The sequence below is a fragment of the Cyprinodon variegatus genome, unplaced genomic scaffold (genome assembly GCF_000732505.1).
Source record: "Cyprinodon variegatus isolate N-32 unplaced genomic scaffold, C_variegatus-1.0 Scaffold520, whole genome shotgun sequence".
In the NCBI taxonomy this organism is placed as follows: domain Eukaryota; kingdom Metazoa; phylum Chordata; class Actinopteri; order Cyprinodontiformes; family Cyprinodontidae; genus Cyprinodon; species Cyprinodon variegatus.
Genome location: NW_015150973.1, coordinates 424,189 through 441,085, shown reverse-complemented (window position 1 = coordinate 441,085; position 16,897 = coordinate 424,189). Strand labels below are relative to the sequence as shown.

The window sequence follows — 16,897 nt, the reverse complement described above, 5'->3', positions numbered from 1 at the left end:
TTCGGCATTTTTAAATCTATGTGTTCTATTTGGAAAGAAAAATCTTAGAAAAAGGCCTTATAGACAATAACATATGAACAGTTCAACAACAATAATAATAACAATAATAAAGCAATAGATTCAGATGTTTTATTTTCATTCATTTGATTTCCATAAGAACATTGCTTTCAGATGCCAGCATCCCTGAGAAAATGTAAAATTTAAAACTTCAGGACAGCCCCATCTACAGGCTGGAAAAAGGATATAGATTCAGTAAACCATAGCTCTGTGCAGCCCTCTGGGGCTGTGAGATATCTGGGTTCAATCTTGGAGATGAGGAGATAGTGCCTCCCCCTACCTTACAAGCTTACTGCAGTATTAACCCGAGAACTGTCCATGCTACTGCCCTCTAAGCTGTGATATGGTAAACAAACCTATGTAATTTTAGAAAGATGGAGAGGTCTGCTTCATTGACATTGTTTCAGCTTGAAACTCATAAGAAAGTAGGTGAAAAAAGGTTGCATGCAAATAAACCCCAAAACAAAACAAAAAAGAACATTGTAAACAGATGCTACCAATACCCTATTATCCCCCATTTGGAAATAGAACATAATCTTTTTTTTTTGTCTTGAAGTATGGGCATGTGTTGTTTAAGTTGTTTCTTTTTTTATCACATAACTCTTAGTCATTCATTGACCTTAAAGCATCCAGTCTTTTCATTAAACATAAGATAAACAACTATAGCTGTCCTTGCGGAAAATTTCAGCTCTGGTGACATCCCTAATGTTGACTTTCAGTCTGTTTTTCTCTTATTCATGGTGTCAGCTCAAAGCAGCCCCGGCGGTGCGTCTGCATGTCTCTCACCCTGCGGATGGACTGGATCTGAGGGTGAGTGGCTCCCCACTCATTCCAATGCTTGAAAGGTCCGAACTCTAACACATACTGGTAGCCACGATAGCCAGGGTATTGGTAACCCACCCAGCTGTGTGAAGAGGAGAAACAGATATTACTTATATTTTATTTAAGTTTTTATCTAATGTAAAAGTATTGTGCACGTTGTAAATAAAAATTTCTGTTTATTTTATCAGGCTTTTATGTGGTAGATCAACATTATGAAGTACATAATAGTGAAGTGAAACACAAATGATGCATGGGTTTTAAAATGTTCAGATAACAGTCTGGAAAGTGTGGCTTCAACTTGTGTTTTCCTAACTGAAAATATTCAAAGTGTTCCTTAAGAAGGCTACTTTTTATGATATAGAGTCTGTATGAATTTGATATCAGTTTAAACCAGATTTTCTGGTAAGGCATCAGAGGTTTAGAGAGGTTAGAGAGCATTATTGAACAAACACCACCTTACAGACAAAGGCACACAGAAGGCAGGTTCTGAATTACATTGTGAAGAAGTTTAAATCAGATTTTGGTCATAAAAGAATAATTTCAAATGGGGAGAACATTGCAAAACTGGAAACCTACAAAAACATTGCAGTCCACCTAAACAGAAAAGCTCAGTAAGACCCAATCTAAGTTTCTCTAACAGTAAAGATTGTAGGAAGCCACGTATAACAAACTACCTTCATGCTTTTTAGTTTTTAATATCACTAAATGGGAAAGTTTTCCCTTAATATTAGTCATTTTCTGTAATCTTCTTCTAAACGTGACCAAACAGGTGCCTATACTGGGGCATAGATAACTAATATAAGTAAAACAAACAAACAAAAGTAGAAGAAGAAGAAGAAAAGGAGAGATGACTTACGTTCCACCAGTAACTTGAATGCTTCCGACATGATCCTGGAAGCCGTAGGACCACAGGCTTGGAATATCCTCATCACACACTTCCATCTTACGGCCCTCAAAGTTTGCTCCTTCGTACAGGCAAATCTTGTGATCTTGGGGATCCTAAAAAAAGTATACTGGTCATTTATTGTGGAGGCTTTTGATGTTTTAAATAGATTCAGCAAGCAACATTTAGAAACATTACATAAAAAAAAACATTTAAGCAAAAATAATCACAAATGAAGGAGTCTTAAAATACACTCTTAAAAGCATCTGTTCAAAAGCATAATGCATCAAATAGACAGTTCAAAAAGTGGTGGATTAGATGAGGGGCTGATGAACGGAATAGAAAGGAGTATAAATAGGCTGGTGTGAACGTACCATTCGAACTGGCCTGACTGACATCATGCGATCACAGCGGTAGCTGTTGGACCAGGTATCCCAGCGGGGGTACTCGCCCTTCTCCAACATGAACATCTCACCTGTCATGTTCTGCTGCTCATAGCCGACCCAGCTGCATAATGAGAAAGAGAGGCACTTTAGCATCTGTTTAGTATCTTTTTAAAACAAACAGGTTACCAGTCAATCACACAGCACCAACTCAATGTATTTTGCCATTTAGACGTGGTGGAGATGACTTGTTCAATTTCCAACTGAGCATCAGAATGGGATAGAAAGGGCAGTGGTTGACTGTGGCATGCTGATCCACTGGGATTTTCCCACTCAGCCAATTTTCAGGTTTACATTATTGCCCAGGAAACAAAAATCATCCAGTAAGCAGCTGCTTTCTGGATGGAAAAAATGCCTTGTGTATGTCAGAGGAGAATGAGCAGACCTGTTTAAAGTGATAGAAGTACGTTGTGTCCACTATATTACATTAAATTATAGTCAGTTAGACAAGTTTGAAGACTTACGGGCCACACTCTACCCTGATGGAGCCAATTCTGTTGAAACCTTTCTCACACAGGTTATTGCACTCTCCAAACAGGTCCATCCTACGGCCTCGGAAGTTTTCATATTCATAGAGGTATATCTGAAAAAAAAAAACAAGACAGGGAAAAATGGAGGAAAAAAAATTTGTTTGGAATTAGGACTATTTTCTAGCTTTTAAAGTACCTTGTGATTGCGTAGGCCAATAGCAGGGTGACTGCCAATACTGCCCTGAGCACCTGAGTGAGACATGATCAATCTAAAGAGAAAGGAATCACAAAACAAAAAATGTCTTTTACAAGCATAAAGTTGAGTAAGAGTTTGCTGCAATGTGGTTTCTTTATGCATCCTACAAAACAATTGAAAACTGAAGAAAATAGAGTAGGACATGCACATATCAGAGTACTTCAAATAACTAGCATTATAGAAACATTTTTCTTTCTGTTATATTTGTTTTCATTTATACTAAAATTACTACTAATTCATGCACAGTAATGGTAAAGACAGTGTTTTATCCTGTGATATTGCCTTTTGAAGGTGCTCTCCTGCACCTGCATACACACCTGACAGAGATAAAACATACTGACCACTGACACACAGGATTCGTGCCTTTTCTCTTGTCTTCTCTTCAAGCTAGAAAATATTAATAAAGCGGAAAAAGTTGCTACTGCCTTCCTGATCTGTGTTACACATGATCATTTCTTTTTTTTTATATATATATATGCCTAAAGTTGTATAAGTTCTGCATCTGAAAAATTTCCAGTGTGTTTCAGAAAGACTCACTCAAAAAGAGAAGTTAAGGAAAAAAGTAACAAATATCATTTACTTTAACAAACCAGACCTTCAATGGGAATGTTTTTTTACTTGCATTTGCAGAAAAACTTCTAAAACCCATAGCAAAAGCAAATTCCCTGTCGTTGGATTCGTATTATTCTCCAAAAATTTCTCATTGCAGAAGATTCAGAATTGTTTTGTCCAGGATCCAGTTTTTAAGGTAATCATCCTTGCTGATTTTATGTTGCATTAACAAATCAGTGTTGAATAATACACTGCAATTTATGCAAGTAATCCACATACTCAGTCCAAAGGTAAAGAATAAATTTGAAATAAGTCCATTTTGGCTTGGTTGTTCTAGTCTGCCCAATTAGTAAACCACAGTATCCTTTCTAATATCCAAGCATTTTTACTAGAAAGAGTCAGATGAAATTGCTGTGGACACTTACAGTCACAACTGAAGGCTGTGATGGACCGACCTTGAAGACAGAGATGGACGGAGGCCTTCTGACTGCACATATATATATATATACATTCACCTCATGGGCGAATCTATCAAGGCATCTCATTGGCTCAGAAATGCTGGGAGCACGGTGGTGGGCCAAAGGTCATTTTAGTAATCCATTGGTGATCTGTGCTCAGTCAGCAGGGGTGGGGGGGTTATTGTATGGCCACATTGTTGGGGGCTAAGGACAGTCACTGCCATCAGCAGAAAGTTGGTGGCAAGCTCATAGAACATGTGAACTCACACTCAAACCTCTAATCTTAGGCTTTGAACCTTCTTCAACATCTTCAACCTTTTTTTTTATCTTTGATTTAACTCTTCTGTCATCTCCAACATGTACTTTGTGATGATATTTTTTTTCTATTTTCCCACATTTGTTTTTTACTTTCACATTTGCAGCTAAGCCTTTGAGCCCCGGGATGGTAAATGTGCTGACTGTGGAATGGGACGGAGTTTCTTTTGTTCAGACATGGGAATGGCTGACACTTTTCAGTGGTGCTGGAGTCTCGCTTTTACTTTATGGCCTTTATGAAAAGCAGGTCCAATATTGGAAGAGCTGTTAAAAATCTAAGCATTAAATACGATTAAAGAGATTAAATCTGAATTAAAAACAAATGAGAAGCAAAGACATGATCAAAATTAATTGAAGAATGAAAACATTTCAGGTTTTTTGGGAAGAAGAAACATACAAAACTACTGCTGATTGGGGTTTGAGCCACATCCCAAAAGCACTGAAGGAACAGATCTCTTAGATGCATTTCATACCTGACTTTCAATGTAAAAAATTATTGAATGCTGGAATAATGATTCCTATTAGAAACAAGTAGTCAGAGCATAATTTTAAGAAGAGTGTATTCTGAGTAATTTCCCCAGTGCTAATCAGGACTCTGGCAGCAGCATTTTGTATAATTTTCTGACTTAATGACTAAGGCCAGCAGTCTACCTGTTTTGCATTTATCGTCTGGTTATCAGAAGCAATCATTGCCTGAAAAAAAACAACTGAAATAAATCAAGATTGGCTCAACCACCATGAAGTCTTAATTCAACCTTCTGGTACCAGTGTGAGAATAAAAGAATAGAATTTTTCCAATGGAATAGATATCACATATGTTACTATATCTGGTTTATTTCTGTTGAAACAAATACAATATGTTTTTTTTTTTTTTTACCTTTGTCTAGAGTGTTTTTTTAACCAAGAGTCCTGGAAGTCATTTTGACAACTTCTTTACTATAACTGCAGCAAATTAGTACTAAATCAGTTGAAACATAATAGATCTAGGATGGTTTAAGTAAGGCATTGTAACAGGTGGAGCCGTCAATTTTAGCACAATCAAAAAACTGGGACAAATGCGTTTTTTATCTCATAAAAAAGGATCTGTTCAGATTAAAGTGCTTATTTTAAATGTAGGACTCTTTCTGCATATGACACACCCCTTTGGTCCAGACATCTACACTGTACATCATCTACTGTGTTTGAAGCTGTGCATAAACAAAGGTTAGTCAGGCTATCTCACATCACTACCATACATCCTGTTGTGGAACAATCTATGTACAGAGTTAACTCTTATGTAATTTAAAAATGATGAGACAGAAAAACTCTCACAGAAAAAAAAGGTTAAAAAAATATGTTATTTGCAGTTAAATGCTTAACTAGCATCTCATTCAGTTTGAATCCCAATCAAATAGTTTTTCACACTTATATATGTTTTTTTATCAAAGCAATTTTAATCACAAAGACAAAAGACACTTCTCCATTTACAATTTTAATTCATGTATCAATAAATCAAAAAACCAAACCGACTTGCCATGTGTGAGTTCATATCAGACATATCAATCTATTAAAACAAAATATAAAATCTAAATTACACTTAACAAAACAAGAATGATTAATTAAAAAGGTAATCCAAAAAGAAACACATAGAATTTAATCAGAAAACTGTAATGAAAAATACAAAAAGTTTATTGTGTTAGTTAGATTTATACATTAGATGTCTAAGAGTTTGACTTGCATACGTTGTGAAATCCTAAAACTGATTCCAAATCCATTTGTTGCTGATTTATTGTAATTGCACCTCTAGTTAGCTGTATAACAGAAAATTTCAACAGAAATAAAAGAGGCAACTTTAACATAATCACTACCCAGCTGGATACAAAAAATTAAACATTCCAGCTTGTTTCCAAAAAAAGTCAGATGGGCTACTTTTTTAAACTGAATTTTGATTTAATCAGAGAAAAAAAAAAAAAAAACACTAGCAAAATGGCAGATGCAGAAAGATTACCAGCATGGAACTTTAACACAAGTGGAAGACTGCTGGAAAAAGGACAAGCTAAGCGTAATCAATAGAAAGAGCTGCAACTGTGGACAGGATGGACTAAAGAAGGCTGAAAGAAAAGTAAAGAGTCAAAAACCTAAAGCACAGACAGAACACAGATAAATCTTAACTAAAAGTCTCACAAATCAAGACAAAAAATAACAATTCTCTGGCATTTCATAACTGTTGTGTTTTGCCCGGAATCTAATGTAGCCTTTATATTTTGCCACTGGACATAATGATTACATTAGAGATTTCACACATTTCCCACAGGCATGTTAATGGCCACCTGTCTGTACTAATACATGCCTGACTGTAAACATTTCTGGATATTTTGTGTATAGATATCTGAACCCTGATTGAATGTGTATGTTTCAGTCCAGTCATTAGGCGAGAGAGTGTGACTGATGTACATTCAGAGATGAAAGGACTGGAAATGAAGGGCATGATAGTAATAAGCAACGACTACAAAGGGATAGATGATTAAACTGGATTTTTTATTTTTATTTTGGAAAGATCTTTTATCAACTCTAATTTCCACTCTAAAATAGATCAAATCTGTAATTATTTTTTATTGTTTTTATCTATTTATTTATTGTTGTTGATGATGGTTAGTTTCACTTGTCATGACCTAACTGGGACCTTTTTCCTGATCTCTGCTGTGCCAGAACTCGGCCCGGCCCCTTGGACATGAATCCTTTAAAACTTCTGCCTATTTGCACTGGGCACAGTGCCCTCCGTTCAGTCCAGCTGCAGCTCACTAAAGCCCAATAGCTCAGTACCAAACAATGAAGAGGACCAATAATGTGCTGACTCCTGCCCCGACCCATACCTATCTGGTTACATTTCAGCACCAACATGTATAAAAAGGCCCTGTTCATTTTGGAGTTTAGGACGTCTTTTTGTGGAAGCTCCTGTGAGTGCTGAGCAACTATTATTTGGAGGAAAGTTTGGTAAGTCTTTTATCACAGTCCTAAATATGCAGGTCAAAGATGTGCTATATTTTTTATGCTTTCTTTGCGCAGCCATTCTGCTGAGTCATACAAACACATAGAAGTCAGACAGGGACATGCATGGACTGAGCGCTGGCAGAGCATTTGGACATAGTATTTACATCCAACCTGCAGGGTTGAGAGTAAAGAGTAAAACCCAACAGGCAGGTTTAAATTTAGACTGATGCTCTCAGCAAACCTAAAACATGCAATGTATTCTACACACAACCAATTTGAAATATGACATAATTCTGACCCTTTGCACATATCTCTATATCTGTTTTAAAGGGACTTTAGATACAAATACACAGTAGGATGGCATTAAATAATCCCAACCCTCTGGGACCATGGAAGGTGAGTCGGATTATTTGTTACTGAGTATTGCTAAAAGCAAATTACATACAGTTGTGAGTATACATGCGACATGTTCTCTCCAGATCACAGTTTATGACCAGGAGAACTTCCAGGGCAAGCGTGTGGAGTTCACCTCAGCCTGTCAGAACATCATGGAGTGCAGCATCAACAACATTCGCTCGCTCAAGGTGGAGTGTGGGGCGTAAGTGGAAAGTAAAACAAGACGAGTAGATTAAATATCTCCTTTCCCAATATTCTAATATGATGCATCATGCGGTGTTTGTGTGTCTTTCTGCTGAACAGCTGGGCAGGATATGAGCACTCCAGCTTCTGTGGACAGCAGTTTGTGCTGGAGAGAGGAGAGTATCCTCACTGGGAGTCATGGAGTGGCAGCAATGCCTACCACATCGAGAGGATGATGTCCTTTCGGCCCATCTGCTGTGCTGTGCGTTTCTCACCCAAATTGTCAGCTTTTGCCCACTCTTTAAACAATATTAAATTAATATCTAAGAATCACCCTTCCACTCTAACCAAAATTGACTTACATCAATAAAATAGCAATTCAAAGCAGCCATTAACATAGAAACACGTAAAGAGCAATGCAAAATGAAGTAGGGTTGACCTTGAGTTGGGTTACACTAACCGTTGTTTTTTCTTTGTGAAAGCAGAACCATAAGGAGTCCAAGATTGTGGTGTTTGAGAGGGAGAACTTCATGGGTCGTCAGTGGGAGATAAATGATGACTACCCCTCCCTGCAGGCTATGGGCTGGGGGAAAAATGAGATTGGATCCATGCAAGTTCAGAGCGGAGCGTAAGTGTCAACTTCTAAATGCATACAATGTGATCATAGCATTCAAACAGTTGATACCTGCCTGTGTTGGAAGGATTGCACCTCTAAACACAAAGGGTGATATCAGATAGCCTAGCATAAACCAGATTAATACATGTAGTTCAATTTGAATTCTACACAGTATCCATCTGGAAAGGCTCCTTTCCAGTGTTGCCAAAAGTGGAGGAACATTCAGTAATACTCTCCCAGCTGATTGGGTAAATCACCATGTGGCACTTGCCTCTCATGCCAATCGCATATTGTGACGTATCACATTCTTGATTTGTTTCACATTTAGTGGAGTTAACTGGTAAATCAAATCCAGTCGGTAGGAACACACAAACATTTCCCATCTTTCCACAAAGGCACAAGTTGTGTCCTTTTGCTCTTTTTTCCAAAAAGAAATTATTCCAGCTAACACGGATCATATTGTTTATAAGTACATCCACTGGCACAGCCATGTTTGTTTTGCTTCAGTCTGATGCATCTGGTGATGCCATACACATCACCGCATCTCATTGGTTCGAAACATTTCTGTATTTGAGGCTAATGCTTCTTTAGCTTCTAACAACATTGATTTTCAGAGGTTCGTTGCCCAATCCCAAACCACCCACTATGAACTACCCCTTAACTCCCAGGGAAGTCACACTCACAGCTTTGGAGGGCAGCTTAAGTGATGGTGGGTGGAATAAATAAGAATGGGACAGCCTCTTTCCTCCAACAGAAAAGAAAAGCAGTCGCTGCTATGGCAACACAGAGATGCCACATGTGCTTGGCTATAGCGCAGGTTGATATGCCATCAAACATTTTGCCAAATTCTTAAAAAAAAAAAAGTATATGGCCTCAAAGAGAACCTTCCCTTTTGGGATCAATGACATCTTTTTTCCCTCCCTAACTTATTTACTGTCATTGTGATGGAGCTGCAGCAATCCAGAAGAACTTATATTTGAATGCATGTCTTTCCTCTGCTATTAGTTTGCCGTTACACCCGCTGTCAAATTCCAGCGAGCTAGCAATGATGCAGACTCACTATTTAAGGGCTGAACGGTCCACTCACCCTACCCACTATGTGGTTTGGGACGGCCCCTAATGGCCCTTAACTCTGCGATAACAAGCAGATGCAGGGTTTAGCTTAGTGTTAGTGTTTAGGGGCTGGTTTGGGACTGTGCCTATGAATTCACAAATCTAGCAACTCTTCATATTGCTTGCATGGTAAGATATCGGCTGCATCTTTAACCCTTTAAAGCCCGATCCAAGAATAAAACAAAACAGAAAATTACTTCTTTTTGGTTTGAAGTCCTTATTTGGCCTTTTAACAAAATACGTAAAAAGAAAAAACAGAAATAAATTTTTGATATTAGCAATTTATTACTATGCGATAAGTCAAGATTATTTTTTGTGTAGTCTTCTGCCCTCTGTTATCAGGCATATCTGATTGTGTACAATAGGATTTTGAGCAAAGTTTTTACCATTAAATTATGCAAAAGTGTCAGACGCAAAACATTTCAGAAACCGTATGTATCAAATAGGATACATTTGGCATTACAGGGTTAAAAATGCATCCAGGAAGAACATATTTACAAGGTATTTCTGAGTAATAACGGAGGTAAATATATTTTTGGGTCCTTCTAGTTTTGAAAATTGATGCAAAATTAGATGTGCACCTAAATTGGTTCTACCATGCAAATATCATCTTTTCAGACTTAAGTCAACATTTGAATATGACACCATGAATGCATTTAAGAGAAATTTCCTAATTTATGGATATTTGTGCAAAATCACAGCCAGAGAAAATAGGTTTTCTGGGAGAAAAAAAAAACCCCTCTGCTAAAGGTTGGTGTGATACAGAAAAAAAAGGAGGAGAAAAGAAAATGTTGGGACTTCCACTGCATTGCACAAAAGCATTGCACAAATGTCACAGAAATAAAAATCCCACATCTATATTACCAGACACTGATCTGATCTGGTTGGATAAACAGACAAGGAAAGTTAGATGCATGTTCGGTACAAGTATATTTAGATAACAAATACTACAGCTACAGTCAAGTTATATAAAAACAAAAAAATCCTCTTTTCCTCTTAGGTTCCACCTTGCTAAGTTTTTCAAATGCAGAATGCAAACCTGATGAATGAGAACCGCTCCAAGAGCACTTAGGCATCTTTACTCTACCAGGCTGCAGTGCTGAGAGCGACGTGATTGCCAGAGAAGAGGTGGTAGATAAAGGGGATATAATAGAAACCTAAGCCAAATTTTAACCATTTAGTAAGTTAAAACAGAATATTTCATGAGGTATATTTGGATAGACTACATCCGTTAACTTTACAGTCTGACATTTTTTTTCCTTGCTTTTTTTTTTTTTTTTTTTGGTAATAAACAATCAAAGAGTTGAATACTTTTCCTTTACAACATGCAACCACTTAGAATTAAAGGAAATTACAGAGGTTCTGGGGTTGATTATAATACAGTGCAAACCCACATAAAATACAACCAAGTCTTTCTATTCCCAGCAGCAGTAAGGAGACAACTATGCAACACACAATGTGCCAAACCCCCTGCAGTATACTGCACATTAATAAGAATAAATAGGAAATCTGTCCACCCCACAGCTGACAGATAAGTTGCATGTATCTAACTGTTGCTTGTATACGTCTTTTTCTTTTATTTTACCACAATTTACCACAAGGGACATCATGGCGGCTCTCGATAATGCTTTGACGCATGTTTTTTTTCTCCCACACTGTGTACATTTGGTCACTGCTGCACTTTAAGAATTGGAAATGTCATGAAAGCTGTACCAAACGAAATCATATTTTGTATACACTCTGTGTATACAAAATGACAATAAAAGTTGTCCATGTCTAATTAAAACACTTAAGGTTTTGAATTTTCAGCATCTTCCACAGTTTTTAATTTATTTTTAATACTTAGTTTATCTCTTTAACAGATACTTATAGATAACTCCTCTTCTTTTATCCCACAGCTGGGTGTGCTACCAGTTTCCAGGTTACCGTGGTTACCAATACATCATGGAGTGCGACCGCCATGGCGGCGAATACAAACATTACAGAGAGTGGGGTTCCCATGCTCAGTCCTTCCAGGTTCAGTCACTGCGTCGAATCCAGCAATGAGGCCTGCAGCTGCCCCCCCTCAACCTCACCCTTTACCTCTTCCTCCTTCTTCTATTCTTCATAATTTTCCTCTATTTAACCTATAAGTCCAGGACCCTCTGGAGCTTTCTAAATGAGATGTTTACACAAAGTTGGTTTTCTTGCCAAATAAAGAGAGAGGAAAAGGGACTGGGAAGAGGAAAAACAAACAAACAAAAAAACCAAGAGACAATGAGGAAAAGCTCCAGACTGATGCCTCATGAGGTGAGAAGGCAGAGGCAGCAGAGCAGTGGAGGCCCTTGGGCATTGCTGAGTAACTTCTAATGTTTGTGGGTGACTATGGTGATGCAGGGGAGGAACAAAGAAGGACTGGGCTACTTAAAATAAACACCAACTCAATAAGTCTGCTGCTAACCTGGAGGGCATTGAGTTTTTCTTTTATTTTATTCTTCCAGAAATGTTTATGGGAACTGTTGATTTTCTGCAACGTGTCATCATCAGTCAAGTTAAGATTAGAATAATCCAGCAAGTTGTACTGGATCTCAGTGCAAGGCAACAAGTGCTGATGTTGAATTTTCCTTAAGTAGAAACAAAACATATAATCTGGTTCTTATTTATTTTTTTAATTTTCTTTCTAAAATTGAAATCAATTGTGTTGTTTTTTCCCTAATGTCTCAGTTGGAAGCTGGAAATCCCATTTTTTTCCCCCTTTGTTGTTGAAATCATTATATATGAAGATTTCCCTATTTTCCCTATTTTCTTAATTAATACAGTAATTATGTGCCTAAGCTTCTAAAGATAACCAAATTGAACCAACGGTTTGTTAAGCTCAACTTTCAGCATAAAACAATACTTTATTTACTTCATTCCCTTGTGGTGCAGTGCTTTTCCAAATCAAGGTCAAGATACTATTGTTTCATTGATATAAACGCCACTAACTTGAAGGGTGATATTAATTAAATTTTCCTATTATTGCACATAGTAAAAACAGAATAAACTTGTAAAACTCCTAATAACACACATCACTCTGTTTATTGCACATCTCCCTGCGAGGCTGTGTACTGAAGAAATATGGAGGACAGATTTTTTTGGGTGAAAATGCAAACTGTGGAAAAATCTCTTTTTTAATGATTACTTTATGATATCAGGAAAAAAAAAATTAATTGACAATCAAATGCAAAAGAAAAAAAAAGAATAATTATCCATGCTATATAGAAATATTCTGTTTTTGAAACATATTTAAATGAATGATGATTTACAATCCTTGAATAGAAATGAGCTACTAATATGTTTATGGATAAAAATGCTTTTGCATTAAAATAAAAGTCAGATGTGGACTGGCCAGAGATTAATAAAATTCATTAATCTCCACCCAAAAAGTTTATTATTAACTTGAGTTACCATTTCTCCAGCTAGTTTAATAAGTAAAGAAAATGCATCTTGTAATGATTAAATGTTTTCATATTCCTTTCTCATATGGTTTACAGCCAGCAGTAAAGCCAGGCTTCATTTTCGAAAATGTTGAACTGCACCTGGGCATTAAAGCTTTTGCACCTGTATAATCCAAATGTTGCTATGCATAATATCACATATTGGCATACATTGAAGATAACTTTGTGACAAAAGTAGCTCTGCATGTATCCTGTGCATATATATATATATATCTCTATATATCTATATATATCTATATATATCTATATATATATAGATATATATAGATATATATAGATAGATAGATAGATAGATAGATAGATAGATAGATAGANATAGATAGATAGATAGATAGATAGATAGATAGATAGATAGATAGATAGATAGATAGATAGATAGATAGAAAATAAATAATCTTAGCTGAGAATACAGTAAATTGTTTGAAATAAAAATCCTACATCTCTATTACCAGACACTGATCTGATCTTGTTGGATAATAAAGAGACAAAGAAAGTTAGATGCATGTTCGGTACAAGTATATTTAGATAACAAATACTACAGATACAGTCAAGTTATATGAATGCATAAAAACATTGACCTGGATGTTAAATTATTAAAACAAGTAAAAGAAAAAGAGATGAACTTTCAGCAAAAGGAAAAATAGTTGAATTAAAGCCTTGGACTGTCCGCGAGTAACAAATGTAATTTTGTTACATTCATTAACACACAAACATTCAGACACCAGACCAGGCATTTTATTAGAAATGTAACTTTTAATGAACAGAGTTCAAGTAATGGGATTAAAACGTTGCTGCTTTGTTTTTTAATATTGCTACCTTCACACGTAGGAATACAAGGTAATGAATTGTTGGATAAATATGCAATAAAATCCATGAGAAAAAAACTCTCAAATGTTAGCATCTTTTAGTTGAGAAGGAGTTAAAAAGGTAATTAAAAGGTCAAAGAAAGATGGCAGAGACAGTGGGGAGATTAGTAGGTTGTTTTTATAACAATAAAAATAAAAGTTGGCATTGTGAGAAAAAGATTTGAAAAAATAGAATCAAAGACCTGCAATACAACAATTTACTTCAATGAAATCTGCCCTCTCCAAAAACATAAGTGTGAAATTACAACTCTGCTTTTGTAGCAGAATACATTAAATGTCATAAAATTCTGGTTTCAAAGAGAATGTAGGCTAACAGTTACATATTGTATAGAGAGTAACTCGGGTACGAAACACCTAGAACTGTGTCAATGTTACACAATGTTGAAGAGGCTTCATGGGGTTGATGCATGGGTGGTCTAGACAGGGGCCAATGGAGGCAAATGGCCTTGCAGAAATGGTCGCCAGCACTGTTATGGTATTTTGTACAAAAAACCTATACTGCAAAATTCTGCAAAAAGAAATAAAGTAAAAAAAATAAATACATAACTAATTTCAGACTTATTTTCTTAAAATTTATCAATCTTACCTTTTTTGAGTAAGTAGGCCTAGGACAATTTTCCAATAGAATACAAATATCTAGGTTTCAAAATAAGGGGGGAAACACAACTCCATTATATGATTTCAAGAGCATCATATCTAATTTTGTTATTGTAAGGGTAAAATACAAATTTATTTCGTAGATCACTGTATTTGCCTGCTTAAATTAAGGACCAATACACCTATTTCAAGATTGCTTTATTTATTTTTTCAGACCAGTTTTTGCTGTTAAATACTAAATCAGTTTGTTATGATCATATGCCCTGACCAATTTAATATTTAGCCTTTACAATTTACTTACAATTTACTTCCATAATTAATTAGAAATTACAGTTAGCTTTAAGCTCCAGCTGTATTAAGGTAGGATCACTTTTTTTAAAAATCTGTTAGATCAGGAGTCTGTAATCTTGGCTTCGTGGCTCATTTACAGGGGGGCCGCCAGGAATTTTGGGCCCCATGAAATACATCGATATTTGTGCCTCAACTTTTATGCTTGTTCTAAGAACTTATTTTTCATTAATCTGTGTGTAATGACAGAATATGTATTTTTGATATTGCTGCTTCAGGCTGCTCATGAGAATGATCAAGATTTATAGATGTGTTTTAAATGTTGTAATTTAATCTAAATATAAAAATCTAACTAAACTGTTTTAATATTGACAGATTTTTTTTAATTTAAATATCATGCTTAACATCTACTAGCATTTAACTGATGGTAAACCTCTGATAACTATGGTGTTTTCCTGTTGCCTGGTCTGGTTGGTAAAGGTCAATTCTCAGCTCTGTGAGATTTCTGGCGTAGTTGTTTGGCCTTTTTGTTATTTATAGATACCAAATAGGCTCAATAAATGCTGGATTATTCCTGTTTTTCCTTGAAAATGAAAAGAATCAACAAAAAAAAAACAAAACAAAAAAAACTTGCAATCATGCTCTGTTTCAGACTGCACCCAGCTGAGCAGCATCATTAATAATGTGATTCCCCTCCGGCATTGAGGAAGAATAACTACGCGGTTGTACCCAGCAGATAGCTGTCTTATTTTACTCAACTGGTTAATAATCTATTCTTAATTTAATTTAAGTCGTAGTTTAACACATGTCTCTGCAGCTTCTCTACTGTTACCCACTCATTACTCCATCCAGACAGTTTCTTGCCCACGACCAAAATCTAATAAATTAGCACAGATTCCCAAAGGAGTAATCATGATAATCTAATTAAAATAAACATAACTCCAATTGGGGAAAAAGTTAAAACGATACACTGTTTTTCCAGTGTAGTCCTGTATCTCTGAATGTGACTGGCTGGATGTGCTCTCTTCATCCTCTAACATTGGAGCTGGCTCAGACTCATCTGCCTGGCTGTGTGTTTCCTGGATGGGGCTGTCTCTTACAGTTGCTTTTTGTATCTCTGCTTCTGTCTCTTTGAACCCCAGTCGGCCTCGTTAGATGGCCGCTCTCACTGAGCCTGGTTCTGCTGGAGGTTTCTTCCTGTTAAAAGGGGGTTTTTCCTCTCCACTGTCACTACAAGCATGCTTAGTGTGAGGGAATGCATCTGAGTCAAAGAGTTGATGCAATCAACTGGTTTTCCTTAGATAGAAAACTTTGAATCAATTTGACTGTATGATCTGTTGAACTGTAAAGTGCCTTGAGATGATATGTGTTGTGAATTAGCGCTATATAAATAAACTGAATTGAATTAATTTGAACTGTTCAGTTAAGGAAACTTTTCTGAGAAAAAAAAGAGAGGGCAGGAAAACTGGGTCATCGTGTCTGACGCCTTCACCATCTCTCCTCTTTCTCCTTCCTTCCTCTTCCTTTTTGAAACCCCGACTTTGGGGCGCTGCATTTTTCAGCCACATAAGTTTTTACCAAACTGCTGCTTATTTAGACATTTTCTTGTTAATTTGTTTCTTTCGTTGTCACTACGTCCAATGATGTTTCTGTGGCATTTAAGCCCCGGCACGGGCACGAGCGAACTGCTGATGAAAGACGGCGAGACCTGATGTGATGCAGCCAGAATGCGAGGACCAAAAATGTATTGTAATTTCACTAGAGGGGTGGATGTCAATATATTCATGCTTTGTTTCACTATTTACTGCTGAAAAATGAGGGAGAACATTAAGATTATTTATTTTACTGCTGGACAAAAATATAGCGGGACAAATCTGTTCTTCTCCTTTTGTCCCCCTCACTCAAGGGCCTTTAGAATCAAGGGCCCTTTGCCTCGATTTTTTTTTTTGTGTTTGTTTTGCTGTTGTTACTTTTTTGTTTTGTGCCCCATAAAAAAACGCTACCAAATAGAAACAGTGGCTCCTCCTTGGCTCCTTTGGCGTTTAGAACCGCCACTGGCTTGCTGTCCAGCACCATGAACTCCACCGATCCACCTTAAAAAGTTTCGTCATAGTTTAGCCCCGCCTGCCGGGAGGT

The 16,897-nt window shown here is 36.6% G+C and overlaps 2 protein-coding genes across 3 annotated transcripts; one reads left to right on the top strand and one right to left on the bottom strand.

The window, feature by feature from the left end:
- Positions 1–125: 125 nt before the first annotated feature.
- Positions 126–3,957, bottom strand: LOC107095008 (beta-crystallin B1-like). Of its 2 annotated transcripts, XM_015390960.1 has the most exons (7): positions 3,909–3,929; positions 3,273–3,318; positions 2,872–2,944; positions 2,670–2,788; positions 2,137–2,269; positions 1,736–1,878; positions 126–961 (listed from the first exon to the last, which is right to left on the bottom strand). In XM_015390960.1, exons 3-7 carry the CDS (start codon positions 2,935–2,937, stop codon positions 793–795), a joined length of 630 nt encoding a protein of 209 aa, XP_015246446.1. In that variant the 5' UTR covers positions 2,938–2,944; positions 3,273–3,318; positions 3,909–3,929; the 3' UTR covers positions 126–792. The 2 variants fall into 2 exon arrangements, with proteins under 2 accessions (XP_015246446.1, XP_015246445.1); XM_015390959.1 differs by lacking the exon at positions 3,273–3,318 and having other exon boundaries at positions 3,909–3,957.
- A 3,111-nt stretch (positions 3,958–7,068) lies between these two features.
- Positions 7,069–11,651, top strand: LOC107095009 (beta-crystallin A1-1-like). Its single transcript, XM_015390961.1, has 6 exons — positions 7,069–7,229; positions 7,557–7,622; positions 7,706–7,824; positions 7,926–8,067; positions 8,291–8,433; positions 11,433–11,651. The coding sequence occupies exons 2-6, from the start codon at positions 7,584–7,586 to the stop codon at positions 11,578–11,580; spliced, it is 591 nt and encodes a 196-aa protein (XP_015246447.1). The 5' UTR covers positions 7,069–7,229; positions 7,557–7,583; the 3' UTR covers positions 11,581–11,651.
- Positions 11,652–16,897: the final 5,246 nt, after the last annotated feature.